The 22,956-nt window shown below is 38.7% G+C and overlaps 1 protein-coding gene across 1 annotated transcript in view; it reads left to right on the top strand.

The window, feature by feature from the left end:
• GUCY2C (guanylate cyclase 2C) overlaps nt 1-22,956 on the top strand; it is an 82,336-nt gene that overhangs the window by 31,339 nt on the left and 28,041 nt on the right. Inside the window, exons 10-17 of the mRNA XM_023517909.1 lie at nt 3,023-3,104; nt 6,220-6,325; nt 6,891-6,953; nt 7,522-7,593; nt 8,022-8,126; nt 17,061-17,147; nt 18,526-18,658; nt 22,301-22,438. Of these exons, the coding sequence (XP_023373677.1) occupies nt 3,023-3,104; nt 6,220-6,325; nt 6,891-6,953; nt 7,522-7,593; nt 8,022-8,126; nt 17,061-17,147; nt 18,526-18,658; nt 22,301-22,438 (786 nt within the window). The remainder of the gene's footprint in view (nt 1-3,022; nt 3,105-6,219; nt 6,326-6,890; nt 6,954-7,521; nt 7,594-8,021; nt 8,127-17,060; nt 17,148-18,525; nt 18,659-22,300; nt 22,439-22,956) is intronic.

The raw sequence follows: 22,956 nt of genomic DNA, 5'->3' as shown, positions 1-22,956 counted from the left end.
GTTCAACCCTGCAAAGTCACATAGCAAAGCATATCCCCTTCAAGTTCAACCCTGCAGTATTAACCCCAAGCTAACTTCTCTACTTCAGGAAAAAAAAAAAAAAAACAGTTAGAAGGACACAGTATGATGAAACAAAAACAGTTTAAAAATGCCTGTGACACGTGAGATAAATTTAATGGCATAAGAGTTCTTACGGATTTCTTCATGTATTTAATGTTGGACACTTTTTCCTTGCCTCTTCTCAGATAGTAAGATGAACATGGGTAAATTTTTATTCCATTATTCTTTTCATTCAGCTTCTTTCTTTCTTTTTTCCTTTCTTTTCTTCTTTTTTATTCTTTTGAGACAGAACTCTCAAGCTGTTACTCTGGATAGAGTGCTGTGGCATCACAGCTCACAGCAACCTCAAACTCTTGGGCTTAAGTGATTCTCCCACCTCAGACTTCCAAGTAGCTGAGACTACAGGTTCCCCGCCACAATGCCTGACTATTTTTTTTGTTTGTTTGTTTGTTTTGCATTATTGATTTTTTTAGCTGGCCCAGACCAGGTTGAAACCCGCCAGCCTCTGTTTATGTGGCCGGCGCCCTACCCACTGAGCTATGGGCACCACCCAGTTCAGCCTCTTTTTACTGATCGATACTTTACTATGTACCAGGTCTTGTGCTGGCTGCTAAAGGTACAAGGATGATCACGTAGGAAAGGGACCATGTCCCCAAGGAGTTTATGATGCCATGACAGAGAATATGGTATCAAGGCGTGGTGTACTATTTTCACGTAAAGGTCTCGGTATTTCCTTTTCAGAGGCACCATCCTCATAATTTTAAAATCCAACAATAGAAATGTTCATGATGAAAAGCAAATGTACCTGGTCCCACCTCAGAGCATCCCAGGCCTCTCAGTCACTTCTGCTTTTAGTTCTTTCCATATGTCTAAGTGATATGTGCTGGGTTTTTTATTTATAAGCTTTAGGTGTTATCTTTCTATTTTTACATAAGATAAATGAAGATTTAATTCATCTCCATTAGCCTTCTTTATTTCTCAGTTCTTCCTAATAGAGTTATATCCTTTTTTTGTCAGTATATTTATTGGATGACTTTTTCATTTTAATTAATATGCATGAGCTTCTACTGTTGGTCCATCAACTGTGTGTAAAATGTCTCACTTCCCCACGTTGTAAAATGAAGATGTTCCCCAGTCATTCCTTCTCTTTTCCATCTCCTAAATTCTCCTGTATTTTTGTTTAATTTGTCAGAGTTGGTAATACTTATTTAGTAACCATGTAAAATCATCCATGGGCCGGACATGGTGGCTCACGCCTGTAATCCCAGCCCTCTGGGATGCTGAGGCAGGTGGATTGCTAGAGGTCAGGAGTTACCAAGAATAAGACCCTGTCTCTAAGGAAGCTAGCTGGGCATTGTGGTGGGCACCTGTAGTCCTAGCTACCTGGGAGGCTGAGACAAGAAGATCACTTAAGCCTAGAAATTGTAGGTTGCTGTAAGCTATGATGCTGGGGAACTCTACCGAGGGCAACATAGTGAAACTCTGTCTTAAATAAATAAATAAATAAATGTAAACAAATAAGTATTGAAAGCCCAGGTGCAGTGGCTCATGCCAGTAATCCAAGCATTCTGGGAGGCTGAGATGGGTGGATTGCTTGAGCTCAGGAGTTCAAGACCAGCCTGAGCAATGGAGAGACTCCATCTCCAAAAATAGTCAAGCAGTGTGGCCAGCGCCTGTAGTCCCAGCTACTCAGGAGGCTAAGGCAAGAGAATCACTTGAACCGAAGAGTTTGAGGTTGCTGTGAGCTGTGACACTACAGCACTCTACCAAGGATGACAAAGTGAGACACTGTTGCAAAAAAAAAAGAAACCAAAAAACCTCTATGCTGTACCTGTAAGTTGAGTCTATAAGTGGAAAACTAGTAAACATTATTGTTATTACAGTGGTGTAAATATTGTTTATACAGAGCTAACTAGTACACTGGGAAAACATTTCTTTCTATTTGGCTCTAATCTCTCCCTTTTGTACTACTCAAAAGAAAATGGATTCACTCTTCTTTCTTTTAAGGCCCAGTTCTCAACATCAGATCACGTTTGACTTTGTTTCATTTTCGGGCTAAGTCTTCCTTGAACATTTCCCCCTAGATTTTCTGACTGGGTGGGTTTTTTCCCTTGCTGTAAGAAGCATCATGTCTTCTTCACCCTACTGCTCTTACTTCCTGGCTTCTGTCTATTGCTTGGAACCCATTTCATATTTTCCTCTTGAACCCACTAATTTCCTTTCCTAATGGGGACTTGTGGAGGCAGGTATGAACCCCGACTCTCTTGTACAATTTTATGACTGTAGCTGTCCTTCTCAATCCAGGCATATTCCTTTGCATACTCAGCCTCCACATCCGTACTTCCCTAAGTTGGATCCTGTTCTTGGATCTCACTTGCTCTCCTGAGAGTCTCTCACTTACTGGACATACACAACTCCACCCACACACTTGGGTTCTAATAAATAAAACCGCATTCTTCATTGACTTCCCTGAACAACTAGGAGACCTGGGAAACAACCAGCATGCAGCACTGCCATTTAACCATCTACACCGTCTGACCTTTATTCTGTGTGCTCTGTGTTTGACATAGTTGTCTCTTTCTTCCTCTGTGAAGCCTCCTTAGGCATGTTGGTTTCAAGGACACCAGGTAGACTTCTATCACCAAAATTATCTGTGTGCTTTTATATTCTTGTAACATTTGGTCATTTCTATTAGAAAAAAAGAGATGTATAGGCACAAGGATAATAGACATTAAAATAAACTACTTTCCTTGGGCACATTCCAGAGAGTTTTCTTCATAGACTGGCGACACAGGACCTATATTATCAATGAAGAGATTAATAGAAGATAAATGTTTTATAAAAGGTTCTCCCTTTCTCTCCCGCCCCCCAATTACATTATAGAACTGGAATCTTGGAAATGCTTTTGCTATCTTGTCAAAGGTCCCTACTAATGCATCGTGCACTGTGTTGCCCTCCACAGGCCCTCAGGTCCTGCTGATTGCAGTGTTCACCCTCGCTGGAGTTCTGATACTGCTCCTGCTCATTGCCCTCCTGGTGCTCAGGTACCCCTGTCTTCTGCTTGTGCTCATTACCTAGAGAGTAAGGGGGGAGTGGGGAGATGCCTGGCGTCTGTTGATGATAATGCATGTGCGCAAAGAAGTCTCTACACTGATCTAAGATAATGAAGCTTTCTGCATTGAAACTATATCGAGGGCAGAATAGCATTAAGAGGACAGATTAGGGCTTAGAGTCAGAGGTCCCTGAAATCAAATCCCAGTTCTGCAATTCTACAGTCTTCTGCATGCTACTTATCAACTTAAACAAGTTATTTAACCAAGTTTTTCATCTCGGCTGTTTTTAGAGTTTAGAAATGGGACATGTGCAAAGACTACCATATAATAGGCATTCTATAAATGAAAATAGTTATTTGTACTTTTGTACTGGTATATCATGGGAGATTTCAAAAATCATTATATTACATGATATTTTGAGTAGAAGAGGTTTTTGGAAATAATCTATTCCAACTCTCCTATTTTAAAATGGGAGAAAGAGGATCCAGGAAGCCAAATGGCTTGTCTAGAATCATATCACCGGGTAGTGGGTAGAACTCTTGACCATCAGTTCCACGATTTTTCTACTTGACTTGGGTATATCAAGTATCTAGCCAGAGACAGAGTATGTACTCAGAAATATGTATTAAATGTATAAATGAGTGAATAAATACCACACTTCTTCCTAATCTGTATGTGTAAAACACAGAACTTTCTATACCTAATATATTATCAGGATCACTCACATTTTCCAACTAAACCAGACAACGATTTTCTGTGTGTGTCACACTTTGGTCTGAGTGTCATAATCTGAGTGCCCAGCCTGCCACATGCCCACTGACACTTTCTCCAGGGAAGGAAGTAGACTATTTTCTTTAATCTGACAGCAGATCTTATTTCCTATAACTGTGTTTCTCAGAAATATAGGAGATAGTCTGCAGTGGACGGTGACCATTTAGTTAAGAGTGAGCAGAACCCAAAATTTCCCAAAGAAACCAAGTGCAAAGGGGGGTGAATCACAAGATGAAGGATAGTAACAGGTATTTCCTGTTGTCTCTGAGCTTGGAAGGCAGAGATGGGGCTTCCTAATGGCCAGAGCAATGACATGTTCATGAGTGTCACTGGCAGACAAATGATACCTACATAGTTTTCTATTATACAGTCTATGCCAGACAAGTAGCAAACACTTTTTGGAACCCCCTTATTCAATATAAGAAACAGTTGGTTCTATTGAGACCCAAGGATTTGCTGGGGCACAGAGATGAGAACCTGGGAACGAACTTCCAAGGTCTTGATATTCATCCTACTTGACTTCAGGTCTTAGGATCGCAGTAATTGGTCAATAATATGCTGTTCTACATGTATTTAATAGAAGAATACTCAATGTTAGATGGAAAGATAAAAATAGAATAATCATTTCTGCTTAGGAGATATTAAGAAAGGCATTCTGAATGACATGAAGAGGGTAAGTGGCCAAAAAGCCAAGGCAAACTCAGGGACAAACAGGTCAGTGGAAAAAAATATCCACTCCAGAATCAGACACAAGCAAGTACAGAACTTGGAATATGCCAGAGATAACATCATAAGTCAGCTACTAAATAATATTGGAATAGTAGGCTTTCCACATGTAAAAAATAAAATTTACCCCTTACCTGAAACAACACACAAAGACAGTCCATTCCACATGAATTTTTAAATAGTAAAGAGCACAGTATAAAAATCATACTTCAAAACTTAGAAGAAATTAATAGAAAATAACTGTATGAGCTCAGGTTAAAAATGTACTTCTTAATCAAGATAAAGTCATAGAAGAAAACATGTATAGGCTCGGCGCCTATAGCTCAACCGGCTAAGGCGCCAGCCACGTACACCTAAGGTGGCGGGTTCGAATCCCCAGCCCGGACCGCCAAAACAACAATGACGGCTGCAACCAAAAAATAGCCGGGCGTTGTGGTGGGCGCCTGTGGTCCCAGCTACTTGGGAGGCGGAGGCAGGAGACTCGCTTGAGCCCAGGACTTGGAGGTTGCTGTGAGCTGTAATGCCATGGCACTCTACCCAGGGGGACAGCTTGAGGCTCTGTATTAAAAAAAAAAAAAAAAATGTATAAATGCGGCCATAAGAAATAAAAATTTTCCATATGACAAAGTTAAAAGAAGCAGTGACCTAGGAGAAGGTATTTGCAATACAAAAGGATGAAGGATTTGTGTTTCAGAATATGTAAAGAACTCATGTAAGTTAGTAAGGTTGAGAAAAACAATTATGCAACTGGAAAAATGGACAAAATTTTGAATAGACAATTCTGTATAATTCTATGATTCTATATATTCTCTAAAATAGCTAGAACTTATTTTAAATGATAAATTTCTCTGGTAATCAAGAAAATGCAAAGTAAAGCAACAATGAAACTCCATTTCGTGTCCGTCATAAAGGTAAACAAGATAAACATTAACAATACCAAATGTTGCCAGGCATAAAGAAACCAGGAATTCTTAAGATAGGAAGATAAATTGATCCCACCACTGTAGAAAGCAATTTGGCAATATCTGCAAACTTGAATGTGTCTGGCCCCTACAATCCCAGGATTCTGCTTCAACTATAATATCTGAAAGAAACAAGTACAAAATTTTAACATTTTGTATGTTGGGATACATGTTGTTAAATTCTTTCTGTACTTTTTCTTTTTAAAAAAAACATTTTTTAAGGCACAGATGCATAAGAGGAACTGACTAATTTAGGAAGTCTGGTGTATTCTCTGGTGGTTTAAAAATGAATATATTTGCCTCTGAAGGTTATCCAGTTTAATTATTTTTTTGCTATTTCTGTCTTCAAGATTTCTATGTCATCAGTTCCTACCCCTCATTATGGTGAAAGACTGACTGCCTTAATGAAGTACCTGGGAAAATGGAAAGAAAAGCATAGAAAGCATATGACCCCCCTCCAAAGTCCTTGCAGGTCCCCTCCTGGCCAGCTCCTGAGGGTTTAGAGAACTGGGAAGTTCCATCACTGGGCTGCCTTCCCTCACATCTACCTAAGAACACCAGCGTTCTAAATTTCTCTCAGCGTTCAGAAGCAGAATGGTATGGGCACTAATAAAGACCTATTAACTAGTTCTATTGTTTTTCCACAGAAAATATAAAAGAGATAATGAACTCCGTCAGAAAAAATGGTCCCACATCCCTCCCGAAAATATCTTTCCTCTGGAGACCAATGAGACCAATCACATTAGCCTGAAGGTAAAGCCTCGCTTACCTGTTGGAAGGTAACGGTGCAACTCGCCAGGTTTTGACAGCACTTTGGCAGCATAGCAAGAAATGTGCCAAGTAGGGATTGCTTGCTCAAGAATCCAAGACATAGATATTTTCTAATTTTCGGTTTCCTGCCTGTCCCTTGATTCTTCATTATCCCAAATGTCAGCTATTTGAGCCAATGAGCACTTCAAGGGAGGCTGAGATGTGGACTGTTCTCATTCCTTACCTCTGACCCGGAAGAGAAATGGACATATTGAGAATTTGTCATGGAAGGGATGTAGAAATGGGTTCTACAAATGGGTTCTCAAATGAGTTCATTTGAGTTTTTCTGTACTTCCTATACTTTTCATATGACTTTGGTCATAAACTACTCAAACCTCAGTTCTTTACTGGATAGAACAGGTTTTCATGGAGCCTGTCCCACGAGCTGCTGAGCAAAATGATACACACAGCCTACCTGGAAGAGCCGCTCAGCCTTTGTTGTAGATGGACCAATAAGTAGATGGGCCAATATATGAAACTTAGGCAAAATTTGCCTTTTGTTGTATAGATCGATGATGACAAGAGACGAGATACAATCCAGAGACTACGACAATGCAAATATGACAAAAAGGTGACCTTTCCCCTTTCTCTGACCTCTCAATTGTGGTATGTTTTGGGCCTAGTGACCCCTCATTGCCCCAGTTCCTAAAGTCAATACCCTCACAGTGGGGGTGCCCAGATTACTCCAAGGGGCTATTCTTGGAGCGTCACAGGGCTGTGCAGGGCTGTGCTTCAACGGTTACATAGCTCACGGTCCTGGGGAAATGGAAGGACAAATTTCAGGGGGCAGGAAGGTGGAGTACGGGAAAGAACAAGAAATATAAAAGAGATTCAGAGCAGTCAGGAAGACACTGCTGTTCTGTTTTGGCTCCTTGCTAAGAAATACAGCAGTCTCATATAGGAGAGGGTGTCCTTCCTTCCTTTCTTTCATTTATTTCATTTAGTCGTTCTTGAAGAAACATTCAAACCTGAGCCTACTGTATCCCAGGTACTGGTCAGCAGGGGTATAAACATCAGTCAAATACTGTTATTACTTTTAAGAGCTTACAGTCCAACGGGACACAGAAACAAAGTGTTGTAATATGGACACAAGGAATTAGACTATAACAGTATCTCCTTGATACAATTGATCTTTGCAGCGAGTGATCCTCAAAGATCTCAAGCACAATGATGGTAATTTCACTGAGAAACAGAAGATTGAATTGAACAAGGTATGTATCCTTTCCTTCAAACCCTTGAGAAATACCTTACTTCATTTTTCCTAAACACTGAGGTCCAGGGGGAGTAGGTGCTTTTGTGAATGGTGACAGAGAAGCCCATAAGCTGAGAAATGGATGACTGTGCTTCTTGTTGAAAATTCTATCAAGAGACATTGAAGAGTAACAGCTGATTGTGTAAAATATTTTGGAAATCTAATAGTGTTACCTACAATCTGAAAGTATTCAAAGTTTGTATTCCATTTCCCATGCCAAGATTGTTGGGTAAGATGTAATGTGCAGTAAGAACTGGGTATTATATCTTTTTAAAAATCCATATCTTTTTAAAAATCTAAGACAAAATACATTTCATTGGCATATGAATTTTTATTCTGATACCCCTTTCTGGCTGATTTGCTTTGTAAACAAACATGTTCTCCTAGTTACTTCAGATTGACTATTACAACCTGACCAAGTTCTACGGCACAGTGAAGCTTGACACCATGATCTTTGGGGTGATTGAATATTGCGAGAGGGGGTCACTGCGGGTAAGAAACCATGGTCATTTCCTATTTCCTAAATAGTCAATCATATTAAAAAATATGCAGCAGATCTTTTGAAATATTTACCCAGTAAAATAATATTAGAGAATTATAAAGAAAAATTAGTGGGCCCACATACTTTCCAAACAAGATCCCTGGGATTTTTATCAATCACTTCTGTTCTATCTTTACAAACAAGCCAACAGATATTCAGAAAAGGATAACAGATTTGAAAGGAAAGAAATAGAGAACAGAAGTGGAAAAGTAAGTGATTACCTCCAAAATACATTTTGTTTTACTTAAATAACTTGCTCTTGTATAAAAGAGGAATGAATGGGTGGCATGCTAGCACCAAATAAGCATTGGAAGAATTGTTCCTAAGTTCTGGTTCAGTTACTATCTAAGTTTCTACACTAATTTTTCTTGGGAGGAAATGAAGAGACCAGGAGTTGCCAAGCAAGGTTAGGTATTCTGGCTGAGCAAGTCAAAAGTACACAGAGGACTGAGTCAAGTTCCTCAGAAGAACCAAGCATTAAGCTAGGAATATCAAATCATCACATTGTGCAGAAGGGCCAGTATAGCTCATATACAAAAATCACAAAGTCAAGTGTTAAGCAGAAATAGGACTGGAATGGGAAAGAGAAAGAAGAAGAAGGAATCTTGGATGATGGCCTCAAAGAGCATTAAAATATTTGCCCTTCACCTTGAGCATGTGCTTGTGAGGACGTTGAGCCCTTCAGATACTTTTGGATAGACTGGCCATGTGATTTATTATAATTCTTTAAGTCCGGGCCCATTGTGGTGGCTTGTGCCTGTAATCCTAGCAATTGGGAGGCCAACATGTGTGGATTACTTGAGCTCAGGAGTTCGAGACCAGCCTGATCAAGAGTAAGACACTGTCTCTAAAAATAGCTGGACGTTGTTGTGGCAGGTGCCCGTAGCCCCACCTACTCGGGAGGCTGAGACCAGAGAATCACTTGACCAAGGTGTGTGTCACCCAGACTTTGGACTACATTCAGACCCAGTACTTCTTCTTCTTCTTTTTTTTTTTTTTTTAAGTATATTATACATAGATCATGAATACATGTATGTATATGTAGGGTACAATGTGTTGATTTTTTTATACAATCTGACATGGTTACATCAAACCAATCAACATAGCTTTTGCCTCATTTAATTGATTATTGTGTTAAGACATTTATATTCTACACTTGACAGATTTGACTTGTACCCTTGCAATATGCTTCATAGGTGTGGTCCCCACAGACCCAATACTTCTTAATAAGCTCATGCCCTCCCCCATAACAAAGCTGAAATCCTAAGACGGGTAGCAGCAGGAGCTTTGGCAGCTTCTGTCCAAATATTTATATTCAATACAATTTGAAAATAATTATTTGTTAAAACTAATAACTTGGACATCTTTAGTTTTTAAATAAGCTTTCATTTAAGAAAGGCAAGAACACTAGCTTTCAAAATGTGTGGTATAAATTCAAATCTATTCCCAAAGGAAAAAAATCATAACCCTAAATCTCTTTGTACTACTGTTTCTTAAAAAATAATAAAGTACTTAATGCAAAATTTAGAAGAATAACTATGACATAAGCAAATTTTTAAATATCAATCATTATAAAATAAATTCAAAAATAGGATAGAGTTTTAAAATCTATTCATAAGTTAAAAACCTTTTAAAACACACAAGCCTCTTACTTCTAGTTATATAGATGTAGATGTAGGTATATATATAGAGAGAGAGAGATAGGATCTAGCTTTGTTGCCCAGGCTGGAGTGCAGTGGCACAATCAAACTCAAACTCTTGGGCTCAGGCAACATATTCCCACCTCAGCCTCCCAAGTGCCTAAGACTATAGGAGGTATGAGACTTCATGCCCCGTGACTTTATTATTATTATTATTTGTTTATTTGTAGAGACAAGGTCTCACTGTGTTGATCAGGCTGGTCAAGTCCTGTGCTCAAATGATCCTCCCTCCTTGGCTTCTCAAAGTGCTAGGATTATAGGCATGAGCCACTGCACCCAGCATAGTTATATCTTTTAAAACAAACATGCAAATACACAAAATTAGGGATGAAAAAACAGTGAAAAAGTATTTTTAATTGTGAAAGAATACTTCATGACTGTTACAATATGATATTTAAATTTTGACTCAAAAAGCATAAATTCTGAATTAGGTTCAGTCACATTTTGGACACCCTATATGTGGGGGGTTTTCTATACCAACAACCAGCTCTCCAATTCTCTGGATACTAGTGGGCATTTAACTCAATTTTAACACTAACTACTCAGAGTTAGCATCTGACTATACAAGTTAAGGGTTTGATCCCACAAGACTGCCCCCACCTCAGAACTAATCTCATGTCCCAGGCCTTTGACCAACCAGCTATAAATGAGGAATGAGGAAAGGGGCTGAGATTGAGTCATTCACCAAAGGTCAATGATTTAATCAATCATATCTAAATAATAGAACTTGACCCTGACCTTGGGTTTGATAATTGGGTAGAATGACTCACAGAACCCAGGGAAAACTATTCACTTACTATTACCAGTTTATTATAAAAGATACTGTAAAGGACGCATATGAGCAGTCAGATGAAGAGATACACAAGGTGAGATCCAAAGAGTCCCACCTGCAGGAGCTTCTGTCTGTCTGGAGTTCAGGTGTGACCTACAGAAGCTTCTGTCCATCTGGAGTTCAGGTGTACCGTCCCATTGGCCTGAGGATGTGTTCACCAACCTGGAAACTCTTTGAACCCCTCTGTTTAGGGTGTTTCATGGCAGTTCTGTTATTTAGACATGATTGATGAAATAATAGGCTGTTGGTGACTGACTTGATCCCAGCCCCTTTCCTCTCCCTGGATGTGGAAAAAAGATACAACGAATATTTCCACCCATTAATTATATGGTTGGTTGCTCTGGCAGCCAGTACCCATTCTATGTGGAGATCTACCAATGGTTACTCTTCTAGCATAACTCAGGCAAGTTTAAAAGGGACTTATTACGAATATCAAAAGAGCTTTTCTCACTCTTACCTCTCATGAAACCATAAGAATTTTAAGAGCTCTTTGCCAGGAACCAGGGATGAAGACCAAATATATTTCTTTTTTCTTTTTCTTTTTCTTTTTTTTGAGACAGAGTCTCACTTTGTTGTCCCCAGTAGAGTGCTGTGGCATAGTGGCTCATGGAAACCTCAAACTCTTGGGCTCAAGCAATTCTCTTGCCTAACCCTCCCGAGTAGCTGGGACTACAGATACCCGCCACAACACCCAGCTATTTTTAGAGATGGGGTCTCGCTCTTGCTCAGGCTGATCTCTAACCTGTGAGTGCAGTCATTCCATCTGGCTCAGTCTCCCAGAGTGCTGGGATTACAGGCGTGAGCCACCATGTTAGGCCTCAAATATATTTCTTATTATATCATAAAATTTCACCAAGAACAACAGAAGAAATTATGATTTCCATATAGAAAATACCAAATTATAGCTTAATTCTTTTAAATCACCGTGAATAATTCTCATTGTCTATATAAAAACTATTCTAAAGTTAAATAAAAACATGAATGTACTCCAAAATCACTTTATAAGCTTAGCATAAGATTGATACTAAAATCTGATTAAAAGCTATCTATAGTTATGAATATAAATAGAAAAATATAAATAAAATATTAGAAATGCTAAGCCAGTTGTATACAAAAAGTATATGGTTAATTCTATGAGTGTAAAAATATTATTAAAATTCACTATATCAAAAAGTCATAGGACAAAGATTATATCATTTTAATTGATGCCAAAGGGATTATTTTAATTGATGCTGATAAAATAAACATGGATTTCTAATAACAACTGTGTCAAGTATTTCAAAATTAGAAATATTTTCCACATATGGGAAATATTTATTCTATACTGTACTCTGGAATTCAAATTCCATATTGTACTCTGATTCATTTACTTTCAATAGGACAGAAATTTTATTTTATTTTATTTTATTTATTTTGAGACAGAGTCTCACTTTGTCACCCTCAGTAGAGTGCTATGGCATCACAGCTCACAGCAACCTCCAACTTTTAGGTTTAAGCTATTCTGTTGCCTCAGCCTCCCAAGTAGCTGGGACTACGGGTGCCCACCACAACTCCCGGCTATTTTTTGTTGTAGTTGTTATTGTTGTTTAGCAGGCCCAGGCCAGGTTCAAAACTGCCAGCCCTGGTATATGTGGCTGGCATCCTAACCACTGAGTACGGGTGCCGCGCCAGGACAGAAATTTTAGAATACCAATTAACAGAAGCTAGTCAAAGAGCTTCATGTGGTTTTTCATTCCCTACAAATATTCAGTCAACAATTAGATTCATACCTATAGTGTTTTTGACTATTTTAACTCTCTGCCAAAGGCAGGAAACTTTAAGCATCTAGTGGGCACCCTTCTAACATGGCTACTTAGGCTTGGAGCAAGTTAACAAAAGAAGCTTCTACGGGAAAGAGCACTCCTCTAATGATCAATGTGAAAGCAAAGCCGGCACCAAGGCAAACCTTTCGGTCCCTCCCCGTGGTAATCTCCTTAGGCTTCAGTCCATAGCAAATCCCATCACAACCTACTTTTGTAGGGATGAGAAAGTATCTCCCTAGACAGATTAAAGACGATACACTTCCCATGTTATAAATATACAACCTTGGCTAATCTCGTTTAGAACAATGGATCGACTCATGCAATAAATATTTATTAAGCATATATGCCAGGCATGACTAAATGTTAAAAATATATTTAATGAGCAGAACTTATCACAGGGTTTACATTTTCAAAGGAAAAAGAGACAATGAACAAAATATAAGATCTGACAGGTGCTCGGAAGAGAAGGTAGGGGGTGAAGATGCTATTTAAGACGTGACAGGGAATGTGACATCAGACGAAGAAAAGAGGCTGTGAAGCCATCACTCAGAGGACACCAGGGTTAGTATTCTTAACCTTTTCTCAAGAACGAAAACAGTCATTAAAGTATGACACGTATCAGAGAATTCTCAGACCTCATTTTAAAAATCACCTTAGGCTCCCCCATAACAAGCACTTTTAGTAAAGTTAAGACTCAAACAATACTTCAAAATGGCAAAGATGATCTATCATAAACCAAAAACTAACCTCATCCTTCTTAATGCAAGCCTTCCCTATCTCCCCTCTGTACAACTTATTGGTTAACATTCTGAAAGTTCTAACCAAAGCACTAATGCATAAAACAGAAATAGGATATACAATTGTCAGAGAGCGTCAACCTAAATAACTGAGAGATATTTATCTAAAAGATATTTATAAACAACTGAGAATAGAGCATTGTAATGGGAATAGACATGTCACAGTAAATTACGTGTGTATTCAGGGAGAGAAAGGAAGGCAAGGGTGTTTAAAGGAAAAAATGACGAGATTATTTACCAATAACAATTATAACAAGTAACTGTTTTGTTATGAAGACTAATAATTAACAGTGATATCAGTGATATCAGTCTAAGGCTGGACAGTCAGAGGCTGGGCAGATATCCTTGCAAAAGTATTTTTTTCTGTGTGTGTGCAAGTTTGCAATGGCCTTTGTGCAAGGTTGTAGGTTTTGGAGTCTTTCATGAAAGGTTTTATCAGGCACACGAGCACCAGAACCCTCTTTTGATGACCTTTTCCAGATCCACTGGTCAGTGTTTTAACATTAGTTGGCTCATTTTGATTTTCACAACTTTCACAAAAGCAACCGGTCTTTTTTCAATTTGCAGATTATATTGTAGATGACTTTTTATTTGTATAGAGCCCGCGCCCTCGAACTATGGCCCATGGGCCACACGCAGCCCGCCGAGGACATTTATCCGGTCTGCCAGGTGTTTTTGCCAAAGCTGCCTGTCCTGCTTAGCAGCTGACTCATCCTGGGGCCTGCAGTCCAGCCCTCCAATGGTCTGAGGGACAGTGAACTGGCCCCCTGTTTAAAAAGTTTGAGGACTCCTGGCATAGGGAATGGAAAATATCCAAATAAAAAAAATTCTAGGAATTTTGTATGATGACTAGATATAAAATAAGTACATAGAAAATAATTTACATATGTAATATATATCATAAACATAGAACTTCCATAGTTGGGCACCTCCCTACGTTGACCACCTCCTTAAGTTGACCTAATTTTTATAGACTGGACATGCACCACACGTACGTATCAGTACAGCCAGCCTACTTCCTTATGTTGACCACTCTGTATGTTGCCCATTTGTTAAAGTCCCATGGGTGGTCAACACACAGAGGCTTTACAGTATACCAGAAAGAGCACACAGCTCAAAGTATCCCTTTCTTAATAATAACAAAAATATTTATTTCCAAATAACATGAAATGTGAAGATTCAGCTAACAACATTGAAAATTTTCTAAGACATCAAGTCTTAACTAAAGAGAACTTAATGTCAAGTTCCTAGATTGTATTGGTGTGCTGGAGCTGCCTAGTACTAACTCAGACCTGATCCTTAAGTACGTAGGAATTTGCAAGTTAGTGAGTCTTAAACTCTTGGTAGTTTCTGGCTATCGAGGGAGGGACTATTTCACCATGGTAGTCAGCAATCATACTATAAATCAGGGCTGTCGAGAGCCAGTTTACCAGCACACCAGTAACCATAATTCATACTGAAAAGGTATAAATTCTTCTCAAAGCAGTTGACTTCCAAGCAAAGGCCAAAGACCTTTTTAAAAAATTAACAAATATCATCAGAAACAAAATACAAAGGACCAATGATAATCAAAATATTTTTGAAAAAAAGTGAGAGATTACTTGCCAGAAAGTTATTATAATATTATCAGAGTGGTATAGTGATAGCTCATGAATAAACAGATGATTTATGCCAAGTGTATAACAAGTGTGATTAAAGAAGGTAATTTAATTAATAGTGCTGAGATAATAGGACCTTCTAATTTTTCTTTTGTTCCTAAATTTTTAAATTCTTTTAGTGGCACCAAAACTGGAGTGCAGTGGAATAATCCTAGCTCCCTGCAGCTGTGAACCTCTGGCCTGAAGCAATCTTCCTGCCTTCAGCTTTTCAAGTGGCTGAGACTGCAGGTGTGCACTACCAGGCCTGACTGATTTCTTTTTTTTTTTTGAGATGGAGTCTTGCTATGTTGCCCAGACCAGTCTCAAACTCCTGGCCTTAAGCCATCCTCTCACTTCAAAGTGCATAAGCACTTTATTCATTCTCCCTTCCCATGCAGTCCCCTCTCCCCAGAACCCTTGCTTCCCTACTTGATTTGACCTCAGCTCAATCGTCGCTTTTTGAAGAAAGCCATGTTTGACCTTAATAACAAGTCTCCAGATTTTAGGCTCCTTTCATAGTACTTAGCACAATTATAATTTTATACTTATTGGTCCAATTATTTACAAATGTCAGTTGTCTCCTCCAGACTGTGAACTGTATCAGAGGTCTCATTGTAATCTCAGCACCAAACACAGTGCTTGCTCTAGAGGTAACACTCAATAACTTTTCTAAAAAGAAAACTAAGTAGGCAACCTTTTAAACTTGCTCAGAAAATAGCATATAATTTTGATTATGAGTTATGATCCCAATTACATATATTTTTATATATATGTGTATGCGTATATATATATCACATATGTATATATACACATTAAAGAAGACTAAAAAGAAATACCAAAAAAAGAATAGATTAGGTGGTTCAATTAGTGGTGCTTTTATTTTTTGTATTTTGTAATTTTTTAAACATTTTCTATAATAAACATATATTCATTTTATAATCAATTTTTATAATGTAGCAGATGAGAAGAGATGGGGAGAGAAAGGAACAGAAAGGGTAGAAAGAAAGAATTAGAATCTGTGTGTTCACAACTACCCTCCTTTAACTTGTTCTAGTGCCACGGCCCAGCCAGCTTTATCTGAAATAATTAATGACTTTAGACCCTTCCTTGGAAACTCTTGCTATGCTGCCTGACTTAAAACTTAAGGTCAAATTGGGCTTTCTCCTAAAATAAGAAACTATTGTTAGGTTATCAGTAAGAGCCTTGTTTAGAGGAAGAAAAGTTATTTATTACAATACTTAAAATTCTGTACCCTGATAGAACCATCATCATGTTGAAATAGTGGCTTCAGAATTCCAGGTCATGCAATCCACAAAAATTTAAGATTTCTCTCTTATTGACAGAGGGACTTAGTAAATATAAACAAAAATAAAATAAAAGCAATTATACTTCTGGATGCAATTGATGATGCGAGTAAAAACATAAACCTGATGAAGGAATTTTCCAATACCAGTAGTATCAATTCCTGGTTGAAAAACAGGAGTCCAGCCTGGACATGATGGCTCATGCCTGTAATCCTAGCACTTTGGGAGGCCAAGACAGGAGGATCACTTGAGGCCAGGCAGTCAAGATCACCCTGAGCAACATGGAGAAACCTCATGTCTACCAAAACATAGAAAAATTAGCTAGGCATTGTGGCACATGTAGTTCCAGCTACTTGGGAGGCTGAGTCAGGAGGATCACTTGAGCATAGGAGTTTGAGGTTGCAGTGAGCCACTGTACTCCTGCTCAGGAGACAGAGCAAGATCCTGTCTCAAAACAAACCAAAAACAATAGTCCAATTTAGATAAGACAGAACACAAAGTGCAGTCACTTGTCAATCAGGCTCTCTAGCCCACTCTCCAGATGGGAGCTGCTCACCCTGCCCTTTGGAAGAAGTAGGATTCAGGATTCTATGGGTATCTCCTGCTCACATCCTCCTGGTGAAAACCGCTCAATGCTTCTCATGTAGAGAAGAAAAGAACAGGTGTTCATGAAGACTGGACAATGGCGTATCAGTTGGTTTCTGATCCTAAGACCTCATGATCCGAAGGTCATTGTTTGGCTCATAATAGTTTCCCCACAATATCCTTCCTTTGAATAATTCATCTTCTTTCTTGTTTCCCCCTCCCATTCAGGAAGTTTTAAATGACACAATTTCCTACCCTGATGGTACATTCATGGATTGGGAGTTTAAGATCTCTGTCTTGTATGACATTGCTAAGGTAAGAGACCCACACACACACACACACACACACACACAAATTGATAACAGTTAAATATAGGAAAATAATCCTACCACCTTATTCAATTTCTGTGTATTTGTTGCTTCATCTGTGAAGTAATAATAACAGTAGCTATGTTACAGGGTTGTTGTGAGGGTTTTATGAAATAATGCATGTGCTTACTACAAGGCCTGGTTTAATATGTATTAGCTATTATTATTATCATTATATTGTTTGTATTTGGGTATAGGGAATGCATTTTCATAAATTTTCCAGAAATCATAAACATACAAAACTGCAGGGAAGACAACTGAATTCTCAGCTTTATTGGAGAAAATGTTAAGTACAGGCAATTATCTTACACAAAGCACTAATAAATTTGGACATGTATATGCCCAAGCATGAAAACAGAAGAAAAACTGGGGTTTTTCAATTATGATGGAAATCTTGTCATGAGAGTGATCTGTATGATGCATTCATAAATCACCTGAAAGTCACAGAGGCTTAGAATCAGTACAAAAAACACGTTAATGATTATCAATTTGCCACACACATTTGAGTCTTGTGATCCAAGCTGAAAACCACTTTCTGCTATGACACCTCTAACCACCAGGGGGAAGCAGACCAGCCACCTACACACTTCACTTTTAAAAACGAAAAACATTTGCTTAATATTTTAAATTAGGATGAAACCGATCCCATTTTTGAAATAAAAATCTAACCTAGCCCCTCCCTTCATAAAGATAAAACCTTATTATTCATAGTTTAAAATTGAGGCAGTAGAAGGTCACAGACAAAATAAACGGTAAGCAGACTATAAAAAAAAATCAATGCTTGCCTCATATTATATACAACCACTAAATCAAGAGTTTTTAAACAATTGCCTTTTTACTATGTCACTTAAATAGACTTCAAAACTAGATATAGTGAGTAGGCAAGTATTAGGGCGTTAAGAATATTTTTAAAGTACAATTAACTCAGCTCGGTGCCTATAGCTCAACCGGCTAAGGCGCCAGCCACATACACCTAAGGTGGCGGGTTCGAATCCCCAGCCTGGACCCGCCAAACAACAATGACGGCTGCAACCAAAAAATAGCCGGGCGTTGTGGCGGGCGCCTGTGGTCCCAGCTACTTGGGAGGCGGAGGCAGGAGACTCGCTTGAGCCCAGGAGTTGGAGGTTGCTGTGAGCTGTGATGCGATGACATCCTACCCAGGGTGAGAGCTTGAGGCTCTGTCTCAAAAAAAAAAAAGTACAATTAACGTTGTTAAATTTAACAACTGATGTTGTGACTGTCTCTATGGTGAAATGATTTCAAAAGGTCATTTCTTAATTTTAAATAACCAAACAACTGCTAAAGTGTGTCACATTTCATCACAGGGGATGTCATATCTGCACTCCAGTAAGACTGAAGTCCATGGTCGTCTGAAGTCCACCAACTGTGTGGTAGACAACAGAATGGTGGTGAAGATCACGGATTTTGGATGCAATTCCATTTTACCTCCCAAGAAAGGTCTGTAATAAATGAAATTTTTACTAGCTTCCCATTTAGTTTTTTGGGTTTTTAAAATATTTTCTCATTTTCTGGGCAGTGCCTGTGACTCAATGGGCAGGGCGCTGGCACCATATACTAGGGTGGTGAGTTTGATGCCGGCCCTGGCCAGCTAAAACAGCAGTGGCAACTGCAACAAAAAATAGCTGGATGTTGTGGTGGGAGCCTGTAGTGCCAGCTACTTGGGAGGATGAGGCAAGAGAATCACTTAAGCCAAAGAGTTGGAGGTTGCTTTGAGCTATGATGTCACAGCATTCTACTGAGGGTGACAGAATGGGACTCTGTCTCAAAATAAAAAGAAAAGAAAAAAAAATTTTTCTCTCAAACCCATGTAGACTACTCAGAAATGGTGACATTTATCAGAAGATAAACACTTGGGGCTGCGAGAGGCAACAGCACCTCATACTTGACAGTGAACAGGTGCTTCTCAATTAAACAAATGTCCCTTGCGGATTAACTTCTGTGTCCCTTGATATCACTGAGAAATCACAAATAACTTACTGGCTTATGGAAGCAGAACTGAGTGAAAATAAATACAGGAAGAAATATTCGACATTATCTGGTCTAACCCTTTTATAGAAGACAGAATTGAGGCTCAGATTTGCCCAAGAAAATAAAATACAAAGCAAGAAGAACCATTTCCAACACTACATATCATTCGTCTGTGGTAATAAGAAACAATAAAAAAAAATTCTTATCAGTAAAATATATTCTTACTTATCTCTTTCAGGATTGTGGTGAGGGTCCAAAAGAGATAACATAAAAAAAAGTGATAGCCAGGTGCTGTGGCTCATGTCTATAATCCTAGCACTCTGGGAGGCCAAGGCAGGCAAATTACTTGAGCTCATGAGTTCAAGACCAGCCCGAGCAAAAGCAAAACCTTGTCTACTAAAAATAGAAAAACTGAGGCAAGAGGATTGCTTGAACCCAAGAGTTGGAGGTTGCTGTGAGTTATGAAGCCACAGCACTTTACCCAGAGCAACAGACTGAGACTCTGTCTCAAAAAGAAAAAGAAAAGTTATTTGTAAAACATAAAGAGCTTTTCATGTTGAGTGTTTATCCTATTCTTTATTATAACTCACAATGAAACAGCCTCAACAGCTTCAGATAATTAGTATTTATCTGCCTGAGTATTTAGGTGCCTGAGAATGCTAACTAGAGAATGCTGACTAGATCCAAAAACTTAGTCTGAAAAGTGAGTGGAAAATCACAAAAGGTGTTTGTTGAGAACTGAATATTTTTCATAACAAGAAACGGTCCAAAGCCTGGGCAAAGTGGTATATAGTGCAAGGTCTCATGAATACGGTATACGACAGAGTTTCCAAATGAGCTTCTGTAGTTTGAGCAGTGTTGTTTGTGTGACACATAATCCAGCATTGTCTTACAAGAAGATTGGCCTGTCTCTATTGACCAGTCTCAGCTGCCAAATCATAAGCATCCTGATCATTTTATCCAAGTGGTTGCAGTAAACATCCACTGTAATCAACTGACCGAGTTTCATGAAGCTGTAGTGAATGGTGCCAGCTCTGGACCACCAAACAGACATCATTTCCTTTTTTTGATGAATATTCAGTTTTGGACTGTTTTGATACTCCATCGTTGTCCAGCCACTGTGCCAAATGCTTGTGATTGTCAAAAAGAATCCATTTTTCATCACAGATAACTATACAGTGTAGAAATAGTTCATCTTTATGTCGTGACAGCAAAGAAAGGCAAGCTTCAAAACAATTCTGATGGTGCTCATTTAATTCATGGGGAACCCATCTACCCAGCTTCTTTACCTTACTGATTTTGTTTTAAATAGTCCAGTTTTGTTGGAATAGTAACGTCAGACTTTGCTGCTAGTTCAACCATAGGTTGAAATGGATTTGCTTCCACTACAGTTTATCCACCTCGGTCACCTGTGTGGCTTATTTTCAAGATTAAAATCACAAGAAAAGAACATCTCAAACCATTGATGTACTGTGTGTTTATTACCCACATCCTTCCCAAGCTCTTCATGGATATTTTGAGGTGTGCGGTGCACCGGTTCCATGCCAGAACTCGTGTTTGGAAATAACACAAAATTTTGACTTATCTGTGGTTTCACAAAAATTGCTTTAAAACAAAAATATGACAGATAATCACAAGCCGAAGCATGTGTTTGAAAGACTGAGATGTACCTGCACAAAAAAATAAAACAAGACGCATCAAAGTGAAATGTCAGAGATATCAACTGTCAAACTTTGTACTTAAGGAAATTGAACATTTCATACTTAATAACCTAATGTATTCTAATTCTATTTTTTACAATCCTTTAGTTTTTCTTAATAAAACTACAATTCTCCCTCTACATCTGTAGTCAAGCCAAGGAGAATATGATATTGGACTCAATCCAGTAAGTTACTGTTGAAGACCTACTGTGTGCCAAGAGTGCTTCATGACCTAATGGAACAAATCTCCTTCATCGATGACTCACTACTAATACAAACCAGATAAATCACAGATCAAATTCTATCTTCTTGAGTATCACTCAGTTAAACCTACCTATCTAGCATCATAGATTTACCGACATTTTTTACAACTCCAGAGCTTTAGGATCAATTGTATGGAATCGCAAATCACAAAAATTCATGAGATGTAAATTCGAAAAGGCAAAGTACATTTGGATGGAGAACCAGATGAAGAAAATGTATCTCATCAAAAATATACCGTTGTACCTAACTACATGAATCTGTACATTTTTTTTCACTGAAACTGCTGAAGATGGAAATCTCAAAAAGTTTAGCAAGTAGCTAGGTGATACTGAAAAATTTCCAAAGAGAAATTAATTGTATGCCCCTGTTAACTGCCAAATAAGATATGCAAGAGCATTCTAAACCCCAAGTGTCTCTAGAAGCTAAACAGAGGACATAGGAGCTTTGCACTTATGTGAAATAGACTAGATATAAAGCATTAAGGAGCAGTGGAAACAGGTGTGAAATACATGTAAATTCGTAAATTAATGTGCATTTTTTAAAAAGAATAGTGTGAAAACAAAAGAAAACACCCCTGTGGGCACTAGCTGACTGTGAGGCTGCCAGTATGATACGCTTAAAAAATATCAACGATAGTCCTTTGTTTAAATGTGCTGACTTTATCTTCTTTTAGTAAATAGACATAGTATATTTTAAATATATATGAAATAAAAAATTATAATAAGGAAAATATGTATTGAGATATATTTATTTATAAAGGTTTTCATAGGTCCCATAAGATATTAAATTCCTCAACCTCTCATACTCTACTGTGTTCATTCAATCTGTATTTACTTAGCACTTACTAGGCACCAAGCCCTGCTCTAGGTAGATCTTGAGGTTTTTCAGGACTAGGATCCTAGCCATTTTAGATAACATATTGCCAGATGGCCTAACCCCTATCCTAGAATTTCATAGTCAGCTTTAAAGGTAAGTGTATGTTCTACCCTGGATCACCAGCATAAACTCCTGAAAAGTTTAGAACCATATCAATTCAAGGTCACCCACATTCAGGGTAGATAGTGCAGGGACTTAAACAAAAGCCAGTTAGAGATCTGTGGGCCACTGACTTACCTCAGCTTTGCAATCTCCATGTCTGAATGTACAGACTTGTGGACAGCTCCGGAGCACCTCCGCCAAGCCAACATCTCTCAGAAAGGAGATGTGTACAGCTATGGCATCATAGCGCAGGAGATCATCCTGCGGAAAGAAACCTTCTACACGCTGAGTTGCCGGGACCGAAATGGTAAGCCAGAGCCTCTGCCTCTGCCTCCACTGGGAGCTGGCCACCTGCGCTCTAGGCTCAGAGCCCCTCATGTGACGACCCTTCATGTGTCTCAATCCCCTCGAAAGTGACGACCTCTCATCTGCATTATACATTTTACGGGGGAATTGGAAGGATTAAATGTTAGCTCTGAAAAGCATAAGACAGCACATGCTGCCAGGGGTCATTATTGTCAGTATTATGATTAAGAATCTTCCCTACAATTTCCTCCTTTCCCACTGATCCCAATAAGAGAATGTGTCTGCTTAACATCAGATGACATGGATCTTTTAGTTCTTAGTAAGAGAAGATCTCTTGGTTTTGTCACATGTCCTCTCAAGGAAAAATGCTTCATTCCTCACGTACTGAGCATTTATTATGTGGCAGAACTTAACAGTTTGGGAGAGGGGAGGAGGACTAAGGGAAGTAGGGAGGTGGGAGACAAAGTATGAACAGAGGAAGCCCACTAAGGAGGGGGGGTCTGAGCTAAGGCCCACTAA

The sequence above is a fragment of the Otolemur garnettii genome, unplaced genomic scaffold, assembly GCF_000181295.1.
Source record: "Otolemur garnettii isolate 467f Iridium unplaced genomic scaffold, OtoGar3 scaffold00124, whole genome shotgun sequence".
NCBI lineage: Eukaryota > Metazoa > Chordata > Mammalia > Primates > Galagidae > Otolemur > Otolemur garnettii.
Note: the sequence above shows the minus strand (reverse complement) of the source record. Positions and strands in the feature narration are given on the sequence as shown.